We start from the raw sequence: 26,297 nt of genomic DNA on the forward strand, positions 1-26,297 counted from the left end.
CACCTCACAATGGCTAAACCACAAAAATCCAGGATTTTAGCTCAAAGGAAAGAAAAAAACTGTTTTAGATTGAATAATAAAAAATGGAGTGATTGAACATTTTACAACCAATTATGTGGGAAAAGAAAACACAATTGTCCTGTTTTACAAATAGCCATTTAGCATATACCAAATTTGACTAAACAGGATGTATGGTCACTGTACTTACAAACAGGACTTTTTTGGATATAGTTATTATTCGGTTACTGTTATCAGAAACCTTGATTCCTGGTGTGATCACATTGAGCAGCATGGACTGTATTATCAATTTATTTTTTTAGCATATAGTACGGTTTAAAAAAAATGATTTATGAAAAAAATAGCATTATTATGTAACAATACATCAAAGCTTCCAAAGTTGAAGATAGCAACTCAACCCAACTCAAAAATTTTAACAAACTTTATATAAATTTATTGAAAGCAATATGCATCGACTAACAGTCTGTAGAAACAAGTCAAATTTAGTAATGTCATATTTTGAATCTAATTTAAATTGTCCTGAAAGTATTTACCAAGTGTCCTTTAATTATGCTCTGAAGAATCTTGGAAGGTATGAAGTCACATACATATAGGAAAAATACTGCCAATGCTTGAGTAAGCAATGCAAATTGTGCAAACTGGAAAAAAAAGTGAGAAACACATGCAAATACTAAGGATATGATAATAAAATTTTAACAACAATAAGAACCACAGAATAACTTATTTTAACATTTGAACTCAATATAAAATGGCACGTAAAAAAATTTTACTAAGCAACACACATACAATGCCTAGAAAAATATACCCACCATTAAAAATGAGTACAATAACAGAAAACGAGAAAAAATAAAGATAATGTTGAGAGAAGCGCTTTTTCAGAAACTCATGGGAGAGATTGGTTCTATTTTTTCATACTAAAAACATACACTAAATTTTCCTTTATTCTTTGTACCATGCAAGACAAATCAAGAAGGTATTCATCCTTGAACAACAATCATATGCATCATGATTGTTGTTACTTTTTCTATGTCTGCATTAATCTCAGGTTGTTTAATGCAGTTGTTTGTTAGTCTTTTTTTTGGGGGGGGGAAGAATGACAACCATTTTCAAAATATGTACATTTTTAAAATTATCAGCCATCTTAAAGATTTTTGATAGCTCTGTGGTCTTTCACATTTGTAAAAATTTTAATACATGGGCTAAGGCAACTAAGGGGGAAAAAAATGCGCTGAGGGTTTAGAATTAAGGGTCTGATGACAAAAAGAAAAAAAAACAAACTCAAGAAATTTTGTTATGTAATTTGCTATGAAATTTTGCTAGTAAGTGTTTTGTTTCATTTTAGTGATAAATGAGCACTTACATTAATCACGTCATAAATGTTGGAAAAAACCATATACACAAATACAATGCCTTACAAAATTTTAATAACCTATTTTTTAAATATTACTTTAAAAATACATAATTCTACCACAATATTGCACTATTTGTTTTGTTGGAAATTATGCAACATATACATACTCTGTACATAAATTGTTCCTTGAAATTTAAAAACATAATTATTTTTCACACAAGCCTACCTGCCAAAACAGAATGAATACCATTGTTAGTAAGCCTGTGATAAACCATTCTTCAAATCTGGACTTTTGACTTCTAGAAGAAAAAATAATCAATAAAATTACAGTTTTAATGTTATTATATTTTCTAATATTTTTAAGACAACATTAACTTTAATTTACCTTATTATTAATGTCACCACTAGCATTTGAAGAAGAAATATAGGGTAACCAAAGCTCTCTCTTAATGGTGGTGTCCACTGCACTCGTGTAGACTATAAATAAACATAAAAAAAATTATTGTGAAGCTCTATAAAATAAATTATTTTTCACAGTAAATTTATTCAAATGAAGTTTGGTTTTGAATTTAAGAAAAGAAATAATAAAATACTGAGAGTGAGTTTGTATATAATGTATTAGAGAAAAGTATATTTTCTAGAAAAAGCACAATAACTTACTTAAATTATGTAAAGCTCAGTTAAGCTTAAGTAACTTAACAGCATCAGTGTTTGATATACACATACATGCCCATCATGGAAGCAAGCCTCTCCATAGTGGCAATTTTCTTCGTCATTGGGGTCGGAAAAAATCCCCCAAAAAAAAATTTTCCCATGACTTATTTTAAAATTCAAATAAATTTTTTTATACAGGAAAAAATTTTGAATTTGACATACTATATCTAACTAGCAGAAATACCTGGCACTGGCCAGGGTTTTCTAAATATACTGGGAACATTAAAAAAGTGACAAACCACTGTTTGGGAACTAAGGTAGACATTGTAGACATTAAGGTAGACTGATAGTAGACATTCCAAAAGTCATTCTGGTTGGACAGTTTTTTGACCCTTCGGGCAATGCCCACCTCTGACGAACTTTTAAAGTAGTCCATCTTTTAAGTTGAAAGCATGTTTGATACACATATAAAATTTGGCAAAGATTTAATTTGCAGATTTGTATAGAAAACATACACACAGACACACACAGCAAATCAAACACACACAAAAATTATGTATATATATATATACACACACATATAACTGATATATATGCAGTGCTGCCCGAACGATGGCGCTGGCATATCTTCGCAGATTGTATAATTATTATTCTATTTCCTGCTGGTGGCACCACAACAAAAATCAGGAGTCAAAGGCATCTCGCTTGGTTTGTTGTGGTTGATATTGTCCTACTCACCGACGCATGTGTGTGTCTCGCCGTGAACAGGCCACATTTTTTTCTACCAGCATTCCCATTTGTATTACATAAATATTATCCATTGAAATAAAGTGTAATAAATGAAATCATTTCATGGATCAACCAAATATATTTTATAGAGTTTTCGTTTTGTAGCGCTCTCTCTCTGTGAGTGAAATTTGAATTTTCTTTTATTTATTTGTTTGTTACTTCAAAAACTTATTTGAGAACAAATTTCAAAAAACAGAACTCAGCTAGAACAGCAAAGTTGAGAAAAGAAAAACCAACCTCTCCATGATTGAAGAAAAATCCAGCTGCTGAAATCAAGCCACCAGATATTGCATTGCTAGAAAATAAAATTGATGAACTATACTATCATGTAAAAGACATCATAAGAAAAAATTTAAACTATACACATGAAAGCAAATATTTCTATGAGTAGTGGCACATGTAATATTTTGAAAATCGCACAGTCACGAAATCAACAACAGTACCTACATTTTTTTCTTACACTGACCTCAGAAAAGTTCCGTATAAGAAAAGTAATGCTCCCACAAGTCCATTCAACAGGAAAACCGAAGTTGTATAAAAATATGCAGGTTCTCCTAAGCCTTCAATAATAAAGAAACACAAAGATGGCATAAAAAATATAATAAAAGAAGCAAATGATAACAAATAAATATTAGTCTATGCTCAATTTTACGAACACACTCTTTTTCACGAACTGGTCCTCTGTCCGAAACAGCATGCAAAAGAGATAATGTTAAAATCCACTCTATTTTACGAACTCTCATTTCTATGAACTCTCTATTTTATGAGCTTTTTTTTCTGTTGTTTTATTCTTCTGGCCACCTCCAAGTTCATTATAATTAAAAGTAAACTTTAATTCTCTCAGATTTTCTGTGTGTCTTAAGCATCAATCATCAATATACAGGTGTTTCGCACCTGTGTGATCACGTGGCAAGAAGAAGAGTTCACTTATTGACAGGGGTGACTATGAATTGAAGAAGCATTGACAATGCAATTCACTCTTTGTGCATCATTGATTCGGTATAAATTGGTGGTTTCAGGAATGATAAGATACATTAGATTGATAGGTCATTTCTAAGTCAAGGATAGATATAACTCTATTTCAGGCAGCTGCTGTTCATCTACTTTCCTCTTCGCAATGTCAACAAAATAGAAAAGATTGTGCTTGACAGTGGGTGAAAAAATATTTAAAAAGAAATTAATGTGCAAACTCTTACAAGGACATAAATAACCAAAAAGTATGGGATTCAAAAAATAACATTTCCTCTAATCAAAGATCAGCAAAAGATTGTTTCGACAGCAAGTGGTTCCAGCGGCATTCCAACAGCCAGAAAATATTTCAGAGAAGCTAAATTCACGTGAAATGTTATCTACATAAATTTCATGGAATCTCATTTATCAAAATGTTGTGGTGAACCAAACAAAAATGTTAATTTCATGGAAATCACCAATCAGGTGAATGACTAACTCATATTTTATTTCCCATACTTTTTTCGTTTCTCCCATTTACAAACTAATTATTAAGTCTGTACAGGTTCATAAAAAGGAGCATCGACTATATTTAGTCATAGATTGAAAAAATTGAGCAAAAAGTGCTTTTAGTTGATTCCAATTGAATATGTACATAGAAATGTAAATTTTACTTTTTGATAAAAATATATTGCGATGAGAAAATGGGTATCATTTTCAACTTAAATTTGTTTTGTTTTTTGTTTCAAACTATAAACATGAAATGGAACCTTGACACTTAAACTGTTTAAACTGTACAAACAGTCTGCAATATGCCTTTCTAAATGCGCAAGGAAAAAAAAATCTCTTTCATGATGAGAGCAGCTTAAAGATTAAATAAAATTATCTGAGTTTGGTGCAAAAATATTCGTGATGTTATGAATAGGCTAACATTAACCAAACTTGCATTTTTGCTATTGAAATAAATTTAAAAAAAATAAGCATTATTATCTTTTTTAATATAACAAATAAATTTTCGTTTGATGCACCTTCACAGCTTTGAACGGGCGGCAAGTCTCCTCTGAGCACTTTCCAACACTGTCTGGTTTTTATATTGAGGTATTTTGCAATTTCTTGAAAAGCTCTATAGCTAGCTCCTAATAACACCTGAAATAACAGAGGATTTCATAATATGTTTTAAAAAAAACAAAAAAACTTGATAGTTTTATTCCTGTAAGAAATACAGAGGTTTTGACTTATGAAATAGATATTTCTAAATGTTACTTGTTTCATGAAATCGCATATCTTCAATCATTAATGACTGATTTGTAGTAATATTTTTATATAAAATAACTGATATTTCATCAGTTGGTTTAGCATGGTCACATGAAATAAAATACTGAAATAAATATAAAATTGGCCCTGTTCAATGCCGAATAAAAGTGATTTTACTTACAAGATGCGTACAGTATACAATGAGGTTACTGGCTGTAAATTGTTCAAAGCACCAGAAATTTCCCATTTTTAAATGAAATTATTCTGAAAAGTCTCATGCTTGTAAAGTGAATATCAATTGTTCACAGAGGCAGATTCATGAGTTTGTCATCTCTGGGCTATATTCAAAATTTGCCACCCTTCTCCCATTCTAATTTGATGTTCTTGACTACCAAATATTAAAATTGTCTCCTGTCCAAGCTTGCCATCCTAGGCTATAGACCCCTGTAAATATACCTCTGTATACATGCAACTCAGTGCATTTATATTTCTCTAGTAATTTGGATTATTTGCAACTTGTGATTCAAAGTATAGTCCTCCTACCACGAGATGAGATTTGGCTACGGCACGTCATGTGACGTCAAACGATTCTATTTTATCCTAGAAGGACATGCCAATCGTGAAAGCTGTCACTGATGAACTTTTCTCGATGTGCAATCATTTTACCAAAAAAAAATTGAATAAAATCATCCGACGTGACATGACATGACGCAGCGAAAATTTATCTTGTGGTCGGAGGACTATAATAGTACATAATAATGTCAAATAAATGCATAATGTACTACTGTATAGTCTCCTGTATCTGGAAAAAGCAAAATTTCCCTACATGCATTTTCATTGATCATTCGATCATCTTTGTTGCACCACAGTAATTTTCTGCTCGTGAGGACTAATTCGATTGGGATCAACAGTATATTGCCAATTCCAAGGGGCAGACTTTGACTTTTCTTTTTATACTTGCGAGTATTCAAAAATACATGATGACTGAGAGGGTTTATGCAAATTCAATAAATTTATAAATAAAAAAATTACAAAAATTTACATATTAAAAAAAATAATTCTACAATATTCAACCCTTTATTAACTTCAAATCCCTCAAATTTAACTCTTTCAGAGCTCTATAGATATGTTTACTCATATCCAAAATAGGTTTAGCCTCTTCCCCCCATTTCAAATAGGATAGACCACTGTAAAATTTTTACTTTACCTCAGGATATAAGTTGAATCTCTCCAGAGTGTTAATAACAGATGGATATTCTGTCAGATTGTCATTCATTATTTGATTAATGCCTGTATACAACGATGGGGCATCAACTATTACTTTGAAGTATGAGTAATACATTCCCTGAAAAAAAAATTTATTTTTAATTGAATATACACCCTTAAAAGAAATATTTTTTCTTGGAATAAAAAATTGTATTTCTGCTTCTATGTATCCCATGAGCATAGTTTTCCCTCTACAATATTGTATGATATTTAAGAAATTCAAATCTAAAATGAAAATTTTTTACACAAACTCAAAATTACTAATAGCATGACTGCAATGAATTTGATTTCTATTAGACGGGTAGCTTCAAAATAATCTTAAAAGACAGTGTCATGTCAAAACCATGTATGAGATTTAAATCTTTATGCCAGAGGTAGAGGGCATCATTTCACAAAATAGAAATTTTACAGGAGAGCCATTTGAAGATTTTTTTCAGTATGTCTTTTTATGGAGCTCACTTGTTTTATAAAATGAATATCTTTGTTGTTTATTGAAATAAGATACAGTGTCCTATACCTATGTGTAGTGTAACAAAAGCAAAGAAAATTAATAGTGTTATGCCAATATTGACGAAAATGGACATAGTCCATTTTGGATTTTATCCATGCCATACAGAAATATATTCTCAACTTGAATTTTTTCAGAAGCTCAGTTGAAATTATGACTAATTTATCAGAAAAAACAACATTTTTTGTCATTTAAATTGCATTAGACAGTATACATAATAGTAATCATTGTCAAAATTTATTAAAACAAAATCAAAGAAACACTGAAAATGTTTGTTACTAACCAACAACACAGTGATTTGGTAATGAAAGCAATTTGAAACATTTATGCACCCCTAGAAACATGTATATAAATTGTTGGAATTTGTTAAAAAGTTGTGTAACAATGAAAGAAAACCATATGAATGATAACAAAGCAAGATAAAGAAATAAAGGTTAATTACAAAGAAGACTGTCAAATTATTAGGATTTTTTTTTCTTCCCTTGCACTAATGCATGCGAGAGATCACTTTATATGTTATGGTAAATGTGATACATCTATGATTACCTATAATTACAATTATTATGCATAATCACCAATCATCTCGATAAGTTGAATAAATTTTCCTACATATTATCAGTTTCTCCCATATGTGATAGGTGCACTGCACGTATTTTGCCATAAAAATTAAATAAAACAGGCTCTAGAATTAATTATTATCCATCTTATAATATGTTTTGGCTTCTTAATTAACACTCATCAACATTTTTAAATATAATCAACATCACCAATCGAATCGATCATCCCAAACTGAATTTGATTAATGTCAGGTAAATTAATCATGTCTGGTAAATTTAAGTCATTGACTATTTATCATATTTACCAATACAAGCTAGGGATCACGACCATCATCATCATCACCGGTAAACATGGTTAAATTAACAAAATTCGTCAAACTTACCAAAATGGTCAGCAATTATGCATTATCACCAGATTTATCACATTTACCATTGCATATACATTAGTATAAAATATATGATAAAAAAAAGTCTTAGAAATGTACCATCTCTGTACGAAATGTCATTTCCCTTTCCAATGATGACAAATGTGAGAAATGCCTATCATTTTCAAACATAGTTGACTGGTGGAAGCTGGAAAAAAAAATTGTTTCATTCAAAGATTTTATTTTGTATATTTAAAACTTCACAACATATAGGCCTATACATTCCAATATAAAATAAAGAATGAACTAGAAACAATAAAAGTTTAGATGCAAAAATATCTTCAACACTTACCTATTCAGGAAAGCAAATCCAATAGCTACAATATGGAAACAAAAAAAATTACATGAATATTTTACTCACCAAACAATCTTCCATTATATATGCCATTAATGCCATGAAAGGTGATAGATAAGCTTATATTGATCCCCAAAGCAGAATGTTTAGCACTGTTCTGCGACGAGCCCTCGGATGACTGGAAATGTGCTGCGGTAAAAATCCCCATACATGTAATAGTGTTTTTGCACTTTTTCTTAAAATTCTTCCGAATTGTTCTGCAGTAGCGCTAATTGTTCTGCGACGTACGTCACAGATTTTGGCACATTCTGCTTTGAGAATATGAAAGCATTTATCATTAATACATTGGAAGTAAGAAGTTTTAAGAAATGAACTAAAGGAAAAAATTATACACAGTAGTCTCAGTAAACTGAGGTGAGCAGGACCAAGACTACCTCTGATTAAGGAAAACTCTGATTATCCGAATAAATAATATAAAATGACTTTTTTAAGGAAGGAGATGGGTCGTCCGCATATATTGATTTTCTGATACAAATACAAATACATTAAGAGTAAATATAAGTGGCAAACAATTAAGAAAGTAGAATAGTAGCTGCCTGGCAGTCGAGTGGTTAGGGAACTAGCTTCTCATTGTGCAGGTCTGGGTTCAAATCTTCGTTTGGGCATTGATATCTACATACACTCACAAATTCGCCGAACAAATCACAAGGTCCCTTGAGAATATGTTTGGATCACATTATTTAAAGAAAAAAGATTCTATCTTTGAATCACCAAACTGGAGCCCTGTCAGGTTCATTTGATGAAATATAATCACCTTAACTTGGACCTTCATTTTTGTACTTACTCTTATCAGTTTTGTAAAGAATTCTTTATAGGTTAGAGCTGTCACGACCCATTGCCTCTTTAACCCTACAATGCATAATTTTTTATTTTGAGCTGTTTTTTTTTCCAAAATTATTGAAGCTTTTAGAAAGCCGGGAAAAATATTTAAAAAAATCTATTCCAAATTATACTCCTTATACAGAGTCGTACAGAGTAAAATCACATAAAATTAAATGTATTACAGTATTATTACTTTTCAAATATATAACTGTCTTCTTTATGATTCAAACTATAGAAAGAAAAAAAAAATGGATTGCAAACTTCAACATAAAAAAAAGAAATGCAAATAAGTCATTTCAACACTACAATGCATGATTTTCTTTTTTGACTGGTGACAGAAGATTTACATTTCTGTTTTTTAATTGAAGAGTTTTACTGCCACCTATGAATGGCTTTCGAAAGGAAATTAAAAATGGGAATAATGAATGTCTCAAACACGAAGTTGCCAATTGGCAATGGGAAAAGACATATTTAAAGTAGGCGTTGCCAACTGATAACAGTATGCACTGTAGGGTTAAAATGAGAAATGGCAGGGGCCCCCGGCAGCCCTATATAAATGCTATTACAATTATTATTATTTTTACACTATAAATTTACTATACTATTTACTATATTATTGCTCATGGGCCTGTTTCTCGCATTGGCAAATGGGCACATACCCTGGTCCACAAATTTTCAGGATCCCAAAACTGGCTGCCTTTTGTGTGCTGCCTTACATGTGCTTTTCAACTGCACCCCTCTGTTTCAAAGAAGACTACATCACTCATTGCCATAAAAATTTGCGCACCAAGAAATAATTGTGGGATCGAAACGAAAGTTGGCCTGAAGGTACATGTCGGGCAGATATGCAAATGATTAGAAATGCAACGTGATTGTGGATTGCGTAATGCCACTAGAGGGCGTTGAACTTCGTTCTCCTTGGAGTATAAAACAGGTAAGCAAAGCTTGCTGGAGTGTATTTAATTATTTGCAAAGGAAATGCTGAGGTAGACATGCCGTTACGCCGCTGTCGAAGACCATATGAGCAGTTGTCAGAGTTCGATAGAGGAAGAATCATCAGGATGATGGAAGCTGGGTGGTCAGCTCGGCGAGTAGCTCGTCAACTAGGCCGTTCTGATTTTACTGTGAGGAGGTGTTGGGACCAGTGGACAGAAGAGACGTCATTTACACGGCGACCAGGTTTAGAATGACAGACCAGTCGTCGAGAAGACCGTCACATCATCCGAAACGCACGCGTAGAGCCAACTGCCTCATTGGCCGCTATCCAAACACAGGCAGCAGCTTCACTACGGGCCCCTGTGTCTTCCCGAACCATCGCAAGGCGCCTGGCTGAAGGACATCTGGTATTGCAGCGCCCATTACGTGTGCTGCCAATGACACCCACCCACCAACGCCTCCGTTTGGAGTGGTGTCGAGCACGACGGGATTGGACTGCAACGGAATGGAACCAGGTCGTCTTCAGCGACGAATCGAGATTCAACTTGAGCAGTGATGGCAATCGTGTTCGTGTGTGGAGGCTCCGTGGTGAACGCTTCAATCCTGCCTTCGCTTTACAGCGACACACCGCTCCCACAGCTGGTGTCATGGTATGGGGTGCTATTGCTTACGATACACGGTCACCCCTAATATTGATCCATGGCACAATGACAGCCCAGCGGTACGTCCATAACATCCTTCAGCCACATGTGTTGCCACTCATGGCAGGGCTCCCAGGAGCCATTTTTCAACAAGATAATGCTAGGCCACACACAGCAAGGATGTCACAAGACTGCCTCCGCCACATTACCACCCTTCCCTGGCCTGCTCTATCCCCAGATTTGTCACCAATCTAGCATATCTGGGATCATTCGGGACGGCAAGTTGGACACCCTACGAGGTTGGTCGAACTAGAGGCACATTTACAGCAACTGTGGAACGAGATGTCTCAGGACATAATACGGAACTTGTATGCCTCAATGCCCGCTCGTATCGCATCGTGCATTCGCGCTAGAGGGGGTCCAAGAGAGTACTAAAACTTCTGTTCATCTGTACTTTTTTCTACAATAAATGATCCTTTTTCTTGGATTTTCTAATCACTTAACTTATATCAACGTAGTACTTACATGTGTAAAATTTCGTTTCATTTTGACGACTTCTTCTGGGTGCGCAAATTTTTATGGCAATGAGTGTATAAGGGGTCCCCAAAAATTCATATTTGGGCCCAAACTTATGAGGAACAGGCTGTGCTATGGAGGAGTCTGTGAAAATTTCATTTCTGGAGACTCTACCGGAGACCATAGATCAAGGTCCCCCCCCCCCCCACACCTTAAAACTGAAACTTCTCGCATTCGTTGGAAGAATCAAACAAAATAGAATCTGGATAATCTGAGGTACTAGAATTTTATTAAAAAATTTTTCTCAAACTCTTCTTTTTTTGCCGAGAAGTGCTAAAGCACTTGGGAAAGAAATTTTTTTTATAAAATTCTAGTACCTCAGATTATCCAGAGCCTCAAACTTCCAACGCTCAAATTATTGAGACCACCGAAATTTTCTGAGCGAGATATAGAAATTGAGAAGAGCAATTAATTTTTTTTTCTTCTCTATTAGTCATGGATGAACCTTTAGAATTCATGTCAGTTCAACACATTTCATATTTCGTTCTTTTTAAACAATGAAATTTGCGCCCCCCTCGGGTCTAGCGCCCGGGGCACAAAACCCACCTGCTCCCCCCTAGTTGCGGCCCTGCACACACACGATGATAACTAGAAACTACTACTGTGCATGGACACGCAGTGCCATTGATACACATCCGTAAACAACATAAACCAGGACGATTATCTTTCTAACAGTATGTATTTATCAAGGGTCTGTCCACAGTATAGTTAAAACAAAATGTATCAAGGATCTGAATAGCCAATGGCATACTGACTGTGGAGGGAGCTATAGCCCAGGGTGGCAAGTTCAGAGGAGCATCAAATAAATTTGAGGAATTAGTGGCCAAGAAAATGAGTAGAATGGGAAAAAGGTGACGAAATTTGTATAATCCTCAATAAATCCACTTCTGCCCAGACAGCCAGGAACTAGATTGGTGAATGAGCAAAACAAACGGGGAGGGGGGGGGGGCAGCATCAAAGGTCGAGCTGCTGACTGATCTAATGCACAAGGATGCATAGCAAACAGGGAGTATGGCATTTTACTTGGCATCAGGAGAGAAAGGGCAATAACTTTTTTAATTGGGTTTTGGGGCACATGGGAACTGTATAGAAAGTTAATTTTTTTATTTTAATAACAATACATTTAAGGTTGCAACTACATACTTTGTCATCTGGGGCAAACCAGCATTTTGGCACCCACTTGCCATGTAGAAGAAGAAGTTAAAGGGTAAATTTGGTGCTCCTTCTGGTCCAACGCAGGGGCACCAGACCCACCTGCTTCCCCCCAATGAATGAATGAATGCCAGAACTTTTGCCACTGGATTTATCTCATTGCCGAGATCTCATCTAGCCCAGATTCGTGGCAGAGTCTGAAAAGCTTTATTTTGTGCCAAAAAAGAAAAAAAAAAACATCCTCCTCCTTCCCAGTTGCGGCTTTGTATACAACTCCTTGCAACATGAATGACATATCTGAGTGCTACATGTTATTTGGAAGCTTTTTTTCTAATTAGAAGTATGCCTCTAGGATTAACGGTTCACCAGTAAAACGCCATACCCCTGTATATGAACTGACATCATGGCCCCTCACCCCCAGACTTTCAAGACTATCTCCACCTATGGAGTGTTAAAGCATGTGAATGACTAAAACAGTGATTTAGAAAGCATGCAAGCTTGTGAATGACCAAAAAAGGCTAAAGCAGGGGGTTTTGAAACTGTGTGCCTCAAACCTTTACCAGGAGTGCCGCAGAGCAGTGATCCAGACAAAGGTTTTTGCAAAAATGTTCTTCGTTAAACAGCTCTGGGAAGCTGACGGAGCTCGTGGATAAGCACTGTATAGGGGTAAAAGGTGGAAAAAGTTTGAGATCCCTAGAGGATGTGTGGACATGTAAATGATCAGAAGAGTGATCTATAAAGAAAGCAAGGAACCGTGTTAGTGAGCAACATAAATGAGTGATCTAGAGTGTGTGTGTGCAAGTATGTGAGTGACCGAAACAGTGTGCAAGCATGTGAATGGCTAAAAGAGTGACTTGGAGATACTTGCATGAATGGGAGGAGGCAGAGCAGGTTATAGCACAGACTACTGCTAAACCACACATGTACCTTGTTCATATTCCTCTGCGGAACTTCTAACGAATTGGTACAGGCTGGAATGTGCGTGTCCGCGTTGTGAACCTAACATGAAGCTTGTTTCTGTGTAATGCTTGTTATGGTGCTGCCATCTGTCACATATTTTTCGAACTATGAGTGAAGTGTAATGTTTTGATGATTTTACCGTTGTAGGCCTGTTGCTCTCTGCGGTATAGCACAGACTGGCCCATTCAGAAAGTGTAGTCAAGCAAATTGCCGCTGTGGTGGTCGAGTGGTCATAGTGACGAACTTACAACGTGAGATCCCGGGTTCGATCCCCACCGTCGGCACAGTGGTGGTCGACCGAAGTTGGTATACTGTGGTTCTATACTTCGAGGCGCGAATGCGAGCAGATCTCCCCTTTAAAAAGTCTCGCCACAGACCTACAAACGGTACAAATGTAATTCAATCATTACACTTCACTTATGAAATATAGATGGCAGCACTGAAAAACCAGACATAACATTAGATACGCACTCACTGTTAGGTAAACACACACACTTACACTTCGGGCACAACTCGCTGGGTAACAAATTGCCCATAGATGGTGATAGACCTGACTTGAGCTCGGTTTGAAAGAAAATCAAGGAAATTAGACAAGTATGGGTGAAGGGCGGCAAAACCATAAATGCGCTATAGCGAAGGAGAAACAAATTTCTACAACAGCTTTTAAACAAAACAAAAAAAAAACAACTATTGCAATGCTTCAGTTATTATACTTGAATCAATCAGTCAATTATATTTGAACTGTTAATTATAATAATTAAATTTTGACTCACACAGAGTGAGGATGGCCAATGACTGAAAGACTTGGTGTCTTGATGCAGATTTGTGGTTCGAATGCCTCTTTGAATCCTTGAGCGTTTTCTTTGAGACGACGGAACCTCGCAACACATGATGGCGGCTTTCTTTGGTCAATTCTGAATTTACGTTCGAGGATCGCTTCACTCTGCGATTGTTTACATGTTTCGCCATTATTATTGTTGTTGTTATTGCACTGGAAAGATCGATTAATCGATATTTATATTTCGCATCGTTTCCAGTTTATCGTATTTCGTTGGTTTCGATACTGAAGTCCTTGAGACTATTTTGACCATATGACCCAAATGTTACGGGACACCAAAACAATATTTTTGGTTACACCAACTTTTTTTAAGTAGTTTTTTTTTTAGAAAATGTTTTTAATTTGTAATTTTTAGTCCAATCGTGGGTGAAGATGATTTTCAAGACGTAATAATCATTGTTTTTATGCCTGTAAATTTAGATTTTTGTGCGCACCATATTCAACCCGTGTCCCTTAGTGTCATCTGATGTAGTCCGTGACCTCAAATATAATTTGTAAAAAATTAACTTAAAAAAATATCGCTCAAATAATCCGTGGGACATTTTTATGTCACGTAAGTGGCCCATGGTGAAGTTCCACGTGGAACTGGATGACTTGAGTGATGTGCGCACATCACTCGTCATCCATCCGCGGCATCAAGTGACCTACGGCACAGTTTCAGATCACTTCAGTGGCCTGCAACACATTTACAGATCACTCAAGTGACCCATAGCACATTTCAGAGGATTTCAGTGACATGCGGCGCAGTTCCAGGGCGCTTGAGCAGCCCGTGACACTTTTCCAGATCCCGCAAGTGGCTCGCGGCAGTTCTAGAGCAGTCAAGTTGCCGGCAGAATATTTTCCGGATCAACTGACTCGCGGCATATATTTACAGATCACTCGAGTGACCCACAAGTTCCACAATTCTGGAGCACTTAAGAGGCCAGGCCAGTGGCATGCTTCCACATCATTTGTGTGACCACGGCAAATTTACATATCCCTTAAGTGACCCACAACACAATTCCAGAGCACTCAAGTGGTCCACACTCTTCAAAAGTTTGAGCACTTGTTTTTTTTTTTGGTCTAAAACTTTTCATCCCCCTCCTTCCATGTCCTGGCTATGACAACACCAGCTTTAGTTCTACTCAAGCTGCGAAAAACTATTACTGATACAAGACAAACGGCTGTATTCACAGACAGAATTTGAACTACAATCACAGGCGAAAGGATTGAAGATCAAAATGGATTGGTTAAATTCAGGATTTTAACCAATCCGGTTCGATCGCTAATCCTTTAACCTACGATTGTAGTTTGAACTCTGTCAGTGAATACGACCAAAAGTTTTCTCAGACTGAAAATTTCACAATTTGAGTTACTTATGAGATTATGAAAGTGACAATGTCTACCAAGGAAAAAAAGTATTTATTTGACAATAATGGAGGATGTGATCAAGATTTTTAGACCTAAAATGAATTGCAAATGATATCACATTCACAACATGCTTTTAGTTCCTGACAACTATATTGTTATTAATTCACGTGTCTAGATGCAGGAAAGAATGCAGCTACAAATGTAAACTTTACAGTGTCTCTGGACACGTCCACACGCGAATTGTTCAAATTTCATGTACAAAGGGATGAGAGAACAAACAGACATGGCATATGCGTAGTGAAATTTCTCAGACATCCCATCTGCTTTTTTTCTTCTTCTTGTCCTTTGAAGATCCGTTTGGTGCTTCATCGGAGCTGGAGTTGCCAGCAGATTTCCTAAGCATCTTCCATGCAGTATCAGTGGCGGCAGTGAACTGTGATTTGTACTGAGCCTGAAAATTTAATACAGATAAAATGAGATAGCTATAGATTCAAAGAAAATAGAATAAATCAGTTCTTTCAGACCTTGAGAATCTTTTCCAAATGCCATGTGTACATTAACTGTGATCCAGGGTTGGTGAAAAAAACCGGGTTTTTTTTTGTTTCAAAACCGTATTTTTTTTTTGTTTTCCATAATATTAACATTAAAAACAATAAAATTTATGAAAAATCGTTCAAACTTCTAATTAATTAAAATAAAATGTTTATTTATGTAATTAACACTATTCCCATATTAATTAATCAATAAATATTTCTTACATTTTAACAAAAACCAACTTTGGAAATTTAATTATTTTTTACTGAACTTGATGGATTACTTCGTGTTTGAAAATTCTTTTAATGTTATTATTAATCATATAATATAAAGATGTTTTCTTCAGTTACTTTCAGTATGCTTAATTAGCAAACTATTTTTCAAAAACTATAATAAAAATTACTTGAATATAATGTATTTAATGAAGTAATAAATAATGCACATTAATTAGCAATCATTTACAATATACAGGGTGATTATAACTAAGGTTCTGATTTCAAAACACTGTAAAAAAAAAAATAACAATTGTCAGAATGACTTGAAAATTGACATGAATATTCCTTAAAAAATGCAATTTTATTTGGTAAAGGGGAAAAAAATACAAAAAAAAACTTAAAAATGTAAAATTAATTACATCATCCAACACGTGGGAAATTTGCTCGCAGAATGGAAACGATAGCCAGTCATGGCAAAATGATAACTTAATTATAGTATTGCACGATTTCATAATTCATGGAAACATCACAAAAAAACAAAGTAATTGAACAAATATAGTTTTAGAATCAAAACTTTAATTATAATCACCCTGTATATAGTTGATTATTTTCCATAAATCTGTTACTACTATATAGTAGAACCTTGATTCACTGGGCTTAACAGTGAGAGTATAAAAAAGCAACTATTGAATATTAATACTACTACTGAACCAGACATGCACCTCGTCCATATTCCTTTGCGCAACTTCTAACAAATTGGTACATGTTGGAATGTGTGTGTATGTGTAGCGAACCTGATGTGAAGATTGTTTCTGTATAATGCTTGATGCTTGTTGCGTGTAGTGCTTCCATCTGCCATCAAGTTTTCTAACTATGAGTAAAATGTGATGATTGTATAATTGTATTGTTGTAGGACTGTTACTCTTTGTGGAGAGACTTTTTAACGGGGAGACCGGCTCGCATTCGTGCCTCAAAGTTGAGAAACACAGAAAACCAACTTCAGCCGACCACCACTATGGTGATGGTAGGGTTTGAACCTGGGTCCTCGCGATGCGAGTCTGTCACTATGACCACTCGACCACCATAGTGGCGAATATTAATACTGGGAGATATACAGTAGCACATATGTGCTACTTCTTATGGGAAAGAAAATGCAAATGCCTGACATAAAGTAACTACTAGTACATTAGTCTGTCCTTTAGGGACAGCTGGTGTCTTTATTGAATTATAAGACCACCTATACCCCTAGCATGATGGTGTCACTACTGTTGCTGCATCTTTGTGAAGGGAAAAAGTAACCCTGTGATAATAATACACCACAGATTTATAATAGATGTGTGATGCAATCCTTATTCATGAATTTGCTTAAGATAAAGCATCAGAATGTAGCCAAAGGTTAGAAAATGTGGTAAGAATGAGAAATTTTGGCTTCTGTATATAACTTTAAACCAACTGGTTTTTTTAAAAAACCATTTGGTTTAAGCCAACATGGTTTAAACCAAACAACCCTGCTGTGATCATTAACTGTTATTTTATTTCAGCAGATCTAGCAACATCATTAGTAACTTATTTCTTTGTGAAATTATAAAACTAAATTGAACAGAAATTCAAAATTCAGGGCTCCCACTCAAAAAAAGAGAAAAAGTAGGAAAACTCAGGACTAAAAAGTAGAATGGGAGAGGGTAACCCCCTTAGACAACATAATCATAGCATAATGGAAAATAATCCCTAAAAAAATTTTTTTTGCAAAAAAAATTTTTAATTTTTGAATTAACTTTTTTTTTCCATAGCACTATTTCAGTTTCTATTTCAGTTAAGATTGACTCAAGCCAAAGCAAAATGATAAATGACGGTTACAAAACCAATTTTTGGCCAAAACAGTGTACTTGCGACCACAGATAATTCTTTGCTGTCTCTCCTCATATGTATTACATTCTTTTTTTGGAGTCTTCCAAAGTGCAGAGCTTGTCAACTCTCTTTGACAAGGCACAGCAAATTTTGAAGACGTACGTTTTTTAAGAATGACGCTCCTTCGAGACCACTTTCAAAAGCACAGTGCAAAATGTGTAGATTACAAGATCCGATGTAAATAAGGCAGGGTGAACCTGTTTTACTGCGTTGTCCATCATTTTTTAAAGGGATTTGTTCACATTTTACTGTTCAAAATGCCAGTGTAATCATTTTTGACAAATGAAGCATTTCCATTTCTAGCTCTTTGCTGAGCATTGTAAATATTGTTTATGCCTGTTCATGCCTTAAAAATACAGAAGACAACTGAATGCTACCTAGAATAGGCCTATGTACCCAACTGCTTTGAAATGCAAACTGTTGCTTCACCTATTTGCACCGTAATTTTGAATGATGAATGTTAGTTACTGTTCAAGACCATGAAGTAATAAATACAAAATTATTTTTCCATCCAGACAGAAGTTTTTTATGGCTACTATACTTGTTGAACCCTCAAACAAAGCAAATGAAAAATTAATCAACCAAATGGTCCACATACACCCCCCCCCCCAAATAACCTTAAAAATGATAAAATTTCTGGTTCGGCAGAATCATTAATTGCATTCTTCAACATTTGTAATATTTGGCAATATATCAATCAAATCAATTAAAATCAATTACACAAATTTTGTCGATAGGATTTGGTAAAAAAGTAGGAAAAGTAAGACAAAAACTAGAAAGTAGGACATTTTATCAAAAAGTAGGAAAATTAGGACGAGTGGGAGCCCTGAAAATTTATGAAAACCTGAAAAAAAACTATGGAGGGCTGAGAACGTACACTAATGGAATTTAACCTCACAACATTCAAAGTTAATTACATAAAGCTTTACCTGGAAAGCGGATTTCATCGCTGATAACCTGTCAGTCTGTGGACCATAATGTTTATGAATGTTCTGAGCAGTTTGAGAAATACTTGACAAGCTACTACCAGTACTACTGCTTCCTTTGCTGCCAGAGGAACTCTAAGGAAGAAAAAGAAAACAAAATGCAAAATTCACATATTGAACTATTAATTTTAGCCATAGTGAGAACGAAACACAAATCACAGAAGCTGGACTGTGATGGGGGGAATGTCCAAATTCCATTAATCATAATGAATTTTTATACAAGGATAACATGCAAATATGTTCTTACCGAAGGATATAACTTTTGGCACAGATTAGATACTTTTATACCCTATTATTTTTTATGCAACAAGGTAAAGCCTACAGGACCAATAATAGCAACAGTAATCTTTTGTCATTATTATAGTTATTACATTTTGCTTTATATATAATAACTAGTTTTAACAAGAGATAACTGAATCCCTTCATGCAAAAACAACATTAGTCACAAAAACTAGTGTTTAGAAAACAGCAAAAGACTGTTCAAGACTGAATGAATGAACACCAGAACTCTGCTGCCTGACTTTGTGGCAGAGTCTGGAACAAACCATCTGAAGCCTTTTCTACATGAATTATAAAACTTTAGCTATGGACATTTTTTATAAGGGACTAATGATCCTTTTTTGACATATAACATGTAAAAGCATGCATTAAACTTCGAGAAATGCTAAAAGGTGAATTTCACAAAAAAAAAAATGGAGTTATGCTTTTTCACATAAAGCAAATCAACTTATGATTCTTATATCAATTCTCAAGTCTTCCATTAACCTGCAACTAATTGCAAGCTTCACTGCGGGCCAAAAAAAAGCAACAATTTTACAATACATATCTTCCCCCCCCCCTATACTATATAGAAGCATGAATGTGCAAATTTCAAGAACTTGGAAAATGACTTTTGAATGTTTACTCTACCCATGTTACTCTATGGAAATTGTTTTCTTATAACGTGTTTCAATAGCAGATAGACATTCACATTTCTGGAAAAACGTAAAAAAGCAAAATAAGTGATCCAACCAGCTGATCAACTCAAAAGTGAAAATTTACATGCTCGTGTCTATGGCATAAGGGGGAAGGTGACACTATATATATATATATATATATAACTGCTTTCTGGGAAAACTATAAATCTATGTTTTTCAGTGGTCTCATTAAAAAAAAATTGAAATTGAAATTACCAATGATTCCAGTCCCAGGCCTGGTCTCTCTCTTTCTCGGAATCCACCACTTGAACTAATTTTCTTTCCTTTGCTCTGCTTAAAACGAGATTTGCGGAACCAAGAGCTCTGAAAATGTAAAATCAGTAGATTAGAACAGTTTATACCATTAATTTGACCATAAATGAAATAAAATTTGGTTTGGAAATAAAGAACTTGATTTTATCAAACATTTTTTTAATGATTTCTTGAACACTTTACCTAGTAATACTGTCAACTCTGGTTATTATACCCCCCCCCCCATCGTTCTGTCAAAAATGAACGTTATATCAAAAAGGAAAACATACAAAAGAGTTGTCATATGAAAACATTTGGGGGTAATCACATTATATATATATACTAGCTATAACATATGATCATTATAATGAGGGCTGACAGTATTTACAACTCATAAGGTGCAATTACTCATAAAAATTATCATTTCATCAATAGAATCCTTGAAATTATAAAATATTCATATCCTCTTTCAGTTAATGAAAATTTCAGAGTTGAACAACTTCAATTCAAAAAATACATATACACAGAAGTTTATAATGAGTTTCAGATATCAAGAAATCAAATTACAGAAGTTCAACTGTGTTACTATAGATGTTTCATCCTACTTATAAGACTATTTTGAATGAGTTCCAGCCAAATAAATGGTAATATGTTAGAAGTCTTTTTTATGTATGGAGATGCATCCTTTTTCTTAGGATTTCTAGAAATTTTTTTGTGATCTGCAAAGATTAGATCTCATCATTGATAATTATCACTGATTGTCTTTGCATTAGTTTTTCGGATATTAATTTATCAAATACAGTGATATCTTGGCTAAAAAAGATTTTTTCATGATTTTTTCTGCCTCAGCTAACGAATATGGATTCGGCTAACAAACTTTTTCATTGATACGGATGCACATGGCTAATATAGAACTGCATGGTGTTAGCTAAATTTCGTGCCAATCATCAGAATTACTGTCACTCAAGCTCTATTAACTCATGTCCACCTCAGAATCGTTTTCCAGATGTGCCTCCCCTTCTCTTTCTGAAAGTTTTTGGACTATTTCATGTTAAATGAAAGATTTAGCTAATATAAAATGTGTTGAGAAAAAAAAGGAAAAAGGGACTTTGTTTTTAGAGCATGTGTTCTTTCGAAGCAAGACCCTTACCATCAAACTGAAAAGTCTGGACATTCTAGGAGTTTATCTTTCCCATCTGCATATACTTTATCAGATACAGAAAAGAGCTGATGAATAACAAATGGACAAGGATACCTATGAACTCGACTGGGTTTTATCAACATCACCTTTGGTATACTAAAGCTGGTGTTGGTTGTGTTCACAGTGTGAAATAAAAAGATATTCAGTATCTCATTTTCCTTTAGATTACCATTTATCTAATTTCAAAGCTGTTAATTTTAGCCTTCGGTCAGGTTTTGTCTTTTCATAGCACTCTGTTATTTAAAAAAAAACTTGTAAACTTATCTTTAAATTTTGGGCAATGCCTGAAACGAATTAAACAATTTTCAGTAGAAACCAAAGGGAAATTGCACTTCGGCTAACAAAGATTTTGGCTTATGAACACAATTCTGGAACAAATTATCTTCGTTAGCCAAGGTATCACTGTATAAGCTTTGGAAGCTGCTGACAAAGTTTAGTCAACTTGACTTTTGATTCAAAAGTAAATCAACACACACCAACACTTCTTTAAAATTCAATGTGGGCTTTTTAACCTTTTGTCAGGCAAGCCTGATATAGTTGGTAAGCATGCTTTGTCATTGCTATTGAATAAAAGATTGAGAATTGCAGGATAGTACACATCTCAAATTGTTGGCAGAGTGTTGCAGATGCTCTACTTTGAAGACTTGTATTCAATATAAGAGCACCACTTTAGTTTTCAGCTTGTCACTGCAACATTGAAATTAATACAAACGTTATTTATGCTTTTCTTTACAGATTTCCCTTTCCTATATATACAGTAAATTATATTGTTCATACTTTTAACAAAAATTGTCTTTTTGTATTTGTATATTTCCAAATTTCGCACCAGTCCTACATTTTCATAAAAACTGTATAGCTTATGATTTGTGTCCTTATCCTTGTACATATGTAATCTATGTGCTGAAAATGCTCTTTACTCACTTGCATAGCCAAATCCATCAAGGCTTGAGGCACAGCTTGATTTGCTCCTTCTAAGTTTCTCACCAGATGTCCAACAAATTCCTTATCTTTATTAGTTACTAATGTATAAGCGATTCCTTTTTCTCCTGAAAATAAAATAAATAAGAACTTTGAACAAAACAGATTCAATGTACAAAAGCCAAGCATTCTGAACAAGTCGAAGCTAACCAGGTTATCAGAATATGTAAACCATATTTATCTTGACAATGTAATATAACTTTTCTTTAAATGAATACTGTGTTGACTGATTCCTCCAATAGAGTTAAGAGAATTTCCATTATTCTTAATGACAAAATACAAGATTATCACATAAATTTCAGGAATAAGTTAAGGTACCACTACACAATGAAATCTGGCTACATGATACTTTACAAAAACAAATAATATGAGACATTATAAATACCTGCACGTCCTGTCCTTCCGATTCTGTGTGTATGAGTATCAATGTCTCTGGCAACATCATAATTTACAACAGTTTTCACATGAGGAATATCCAAACCTCGAGCTGAAAAAAAAAATACAATTTGATCACAGACAATATCTGAACTTTTAAATTAAATGGCTAGTTGTTTTAGCCTTGGAGATCAGAAATTGTAAAATTCAACATGAAAGGCTGCATGTTCATAAAAACAATATAATTTAAAAAGGAAAAAAATTAAGAAAACTGAAATTTAATGAAAATAACAAGAAATGATTTAGAATAGAATTTGTCTGTTAAATAACTAGTTTCAAAATTTATAAGCATACCAGCAGAATCCCAATTATTACTTATATAATAGCACTGCTTATAAGAATCAAATAGGCAAAGTGAAAACAAAATGTTATTCTAAACATAGGAAAATCATCAGTTATAAGAATGAAGAAAAAAAATTTTCTCCAGAACTACCACAGTTTATCTCAGTAGTGGGGTATATATTTTTGTCATTCACAAGATTAATTTTTGAGGACCGAATGAATGAATGAACGCCAGAACTTTGCCACTGGACTTATCCCGTTGCCGAGATCTCTTCCAGCCCAGCTTCGTGGCAGAGTCTGGAACACTTTATTTAGTGTCAAAAAAAAAAAACATACAAACTTTTTTACAACATATTTTCCCCCGGACAATTGGGTAGTGTCGCGATTAAAATTTTTGAGGACCACTTATTGTCACTCTTACCTTTCCAATGTAATATTTATCCTATATTGACTGTTCCTCCCTACCAGGGCCATCTTAAAAGCAACATGAATCACCCAGAGTCAAGCAAGTTTTCTGAAGTTCTACCTGGCTAAAAATGCTTGTCTACAAATTTACATCCTTACTTTCCAAAATTCCAATCAGATCTTATTTTTGTGGAACCCTTTCTTTTCTTGAGGCCCTTCCATTTTCCAGGGTGGGCCTGTGTGGGCCCATGTGTTAAGACATCACTGATCGCCCCCCCCCCCCTCAAAACAGTGAGGATGACAGCTTTGTAGTAAAAAAAAAGGTTCCTTGAATAACAGACAGGGCCACAACTAAGGGGGAAACAGACATGTATGGTGCTCCAGATGCTGGACTAGAGGGGCCCCCGAATTCACTCTTTTACTGCTCCTTGTACATTATGTACGAGTGGTAAAATAGGATTGCACCAGCTGACAAAATACCTAGTTGCGACCCTGATGACAGAGCTTATCAGCAAGAGGTTTATGGTAGAAAAAGAAAAAGATACCCGTACCTCCAACCCCCGCCCTTCCCTGAACCATCATTTCTCACTTTGGGAAACATTGATGAGTTATGCGCTCACAGACAATAGTACAGTAGTAGTACAGTTACTGTGTTGTATGTGTCAGTTGACAATGAACGATGTCTAAGGATAACGATGTGCTATGGTTATTCAAACTGATTTAAAATTTTAAAATACAATTTTATAGAATTAATGTTTTACATTCAATAAGAAATTAATAAGGTTTTTTTTTACTTCAAAAACAATCTTGGCTTAAGATCCCCTCTCCTTGAGTACTTCAGTGGTAACTAGTAAATGCTTGTTTATACAAACCCGTACAGACTACAATTTCAAATTTATTTTACAATTTGTGTGAATACATGTTATAAGATAAAAATAGCAACCAAAGAGACAATATCCCATACTGGTTGTTACAATGAATAGGTTTATAAAATACCTGATAATTAGTTCATGAATGGGAAAGATAATGAAAAAATATAAAAAATGAAAAAGGAGTTGATCAAACGCTTATCTGAGGATTTCTCAAAAATCACTTATTTTAACTTGCTTCATCACAACACCTCAGTAGATAAGATTCTATAAAATCTATAAGGATAGTATTTCGCTCAAACCTCGCTTCTTTGAAATTTTAATGGGATTTTGGAGCTGGAACAACTAATGGCCCTCGCAATAATAGGGTTGGCAGGGTTCTATCAATTATCACCATTTTTATTAGCCATTAGGAACAACTTTGGCTAATGGGGGAAAATCTGGCTCAACAGACCAATCCTGATGAGGCAGTGACTCAAGCAGGGAGAAGGCGTAAGTAGTAGCCTTCTGCCCACCGTTACGTAATTCTTAAAAATATTCACCACTCGTGCGAATGAAACGTCGAAAGACAAAAACTACTTCACGTCAGCAAAAAACCCAAAAACTTTTAAATTTAATGGTACAAAAATTGTCAGGCTTCTGAAGAATAAGCCGTCACTTAAAAAACAATTATATAAAAAACACTGAATTTTAATAAATTTCCCTTGATTTATATAAAATATTACTTCAAGTTCCTGCTGAAAAATTTCAAATTTCATCCTAAAATTTTACTTTCCTTCAAGCAAGATGTTGAAATTTTTAATAAAGGTCATCCTCACACATTGCAAACATTTTAAGAAAAAAAATATACCCACCAAAAGTAATATTTCCCATAATGAATTAGTATATTATAGGTATATCATCACAAAAATTACCTGCTACATCTGTGGCTATCATTATCGGCACTTCCTTCTTTTTGAAGGAAAGTATGACCTTGCTTCTTTCATTCTGATCCATATCACCGTGTAGAAGGCAAACTAGAATATCAAGGAAAAATACGTCAAAAATAAAAAATATTGCAGTGTGATATTTTCATGATATAAAAGCTTTTCTCAAACTTACAATCACCAATATATCTCTCATGAATTTCTGAAGATCTCTGTAAGATTATTTTCAATTAAGAACCATTCAAAATTGTCAAAAACACAATTTGCAGGTAGACTTCAGGTGATCATCCAAATCTAGATTGAGTTCTCACAAGCAAAAAAAAAAGTTTGGCTTAAAATTGTTTTTATACTTATATATTATCAACAATGGAGTAATATCCAGAAGCTATGCAATAGGTGAGATGATGACAACTGTATAAGTTGAATTTGAAGTTATGTGTTTCACTTTAAATGTTTTGATAAACATTGTAACACGTTGGCATGTTAAAAGAAATGAGCTGCTTGTGTTTGGAGGCAAGACTACAAGACTACGACAACAACTTTCAGCCATGAGTTGAAATTAATTGAAAGTTACAGGTCAGGTGAGGAGAAACCAGATGAGGTTTTGTCATCAAAGAGCATCACATTCAACAAATTATTTTTTAAACTGGCGTTGGACTTCAGATATGAAATTGTGACTGACAACTCTCACCCTGTTTGACAGTAACAAACATTACGTTGTTAATTATATGAATAAGTAAAACATAAATTGAAAATAAACTAATTTTAATTTGCAATTCACTAACCTTGGAAGTCTTTGGTCTTCAGATTATTTGATAGTTCTTCTGAATTCGCTTTTTTAGTAACAAATACAAGAACACTACCAACTAAAATATAAAAAAAGACAAGCATTTTAAGGTGGAAAATTTATTTTCTATTATTTTTTATATTCAATACACTTCCTCATGAGA

General features: G+C 34.4%; 2 protein-coding genes across 3 annotated transcripts in view; both read right to left on the reverse strand.

The window, feature by feature from the left end:
- LOC149079064 (protein C-mannosyl-transferase DPY19L1) overlaps positions 1-14,194 on the reverse strand; it is a 32,642-nt gene extending 18,448 nt beyond the window's left edge. The window contains exons 1-10 of the mRNA XM_089241341.1: positions 13,986-14,194; positions 8,063-8,087; positions 7,831-7,918; positions 6,222-6,359; positions 4,789-4,906; positions 3,279-3,372; positions 3,050-3,107; positions 1,755-1,846; positions 1,596-1,668; positions 552-656 (exon numbers count right to left, since the gene is read on the reverse strand). Coding sequence (XP_089097467.1) covers positions 552-656; positions 1,596-1,668; positions 1,755-1,846; positions 3,050-3,107; positions 3,279-3,372; positions 4,789-4,906; positions 6,222-6,359; positions 7,831-7,918; positions 8,063-8,087; positions 13,986-14,181 — 987 coding nt within the window. The 5' untranslated portion in view covers positions 14,182-14,194. The remainder of the gene's footprint in view (positions 1-551; positions 657-1,595; positions 1,669-1,754; positions 1,847-3,049; positions 3,108-3,278; positions 3,373-4,788; positions 4,907-6,221; positions 6,360-7,830; positions 7,919-8,062; positions 8,088-13,985) is intronic.
- Positions 14,195-15,432: 1,238 nt separating this feature from the next.
- Positions 15,433-26,297, reverse strand: part of LOC149079065 (ATP-dependent RNA helicase DDX42) — a 35,683-nt gene continuing 24,818 nt past the window's right edge. For both annotated transcript variants that reach the window (XM_089241344.1, XM_089241343.1), the window contains 7 exons: positions 26,133-26,213; positions 25,336-25,437; positions 22,816-22,917; positions 22,374-22,498; positions 20,216-20,323; positions 18,987-19,118; positions 15,433-15,851 (listed from right to left, as the gene is read on the reverse strand). In XM_089241344.1, coding sequence (XP_089097470.1) covers positions 15,708-15,851; positions 18,987-19,118; positions 20,216-20,323; positions 22,374-22,498; positions 22,816-22,917; positions 25,336-25,437; positions 26,133-26,213 — 794 coding nt within the window. In that variant the 3' untranslated portion in view covers positions 15,433-15,707. The remainder of the gene's footprint in view (positions 15,852-18,986; positions 19,119-20,215; positions 20,324-22,373; positions 22,499-22,815; positions 22,918-25,335; positions 25,438-26,132; positions 26,214-26,297) is intronic.

The sequence above is a fragment of the Pholcus phalangioides genome, unplaced genomic scaffold, assembly GCF_987345545.1.
Source record: "Pholcus phalangioides strain wild (caught in Gottingen) unplaced genomic scaffold, Ppha-v1.0 ptg000013l_1, whole genome shotgun sequence".
In the NCBI taxonomy this organism is placed as follows: domain Eukaryota; kingdom Metazoa; phylum Arthropoda; class Arachnida; order Araneae; family Pholcidae; genus Pholcus; species Pholcus phalangioides.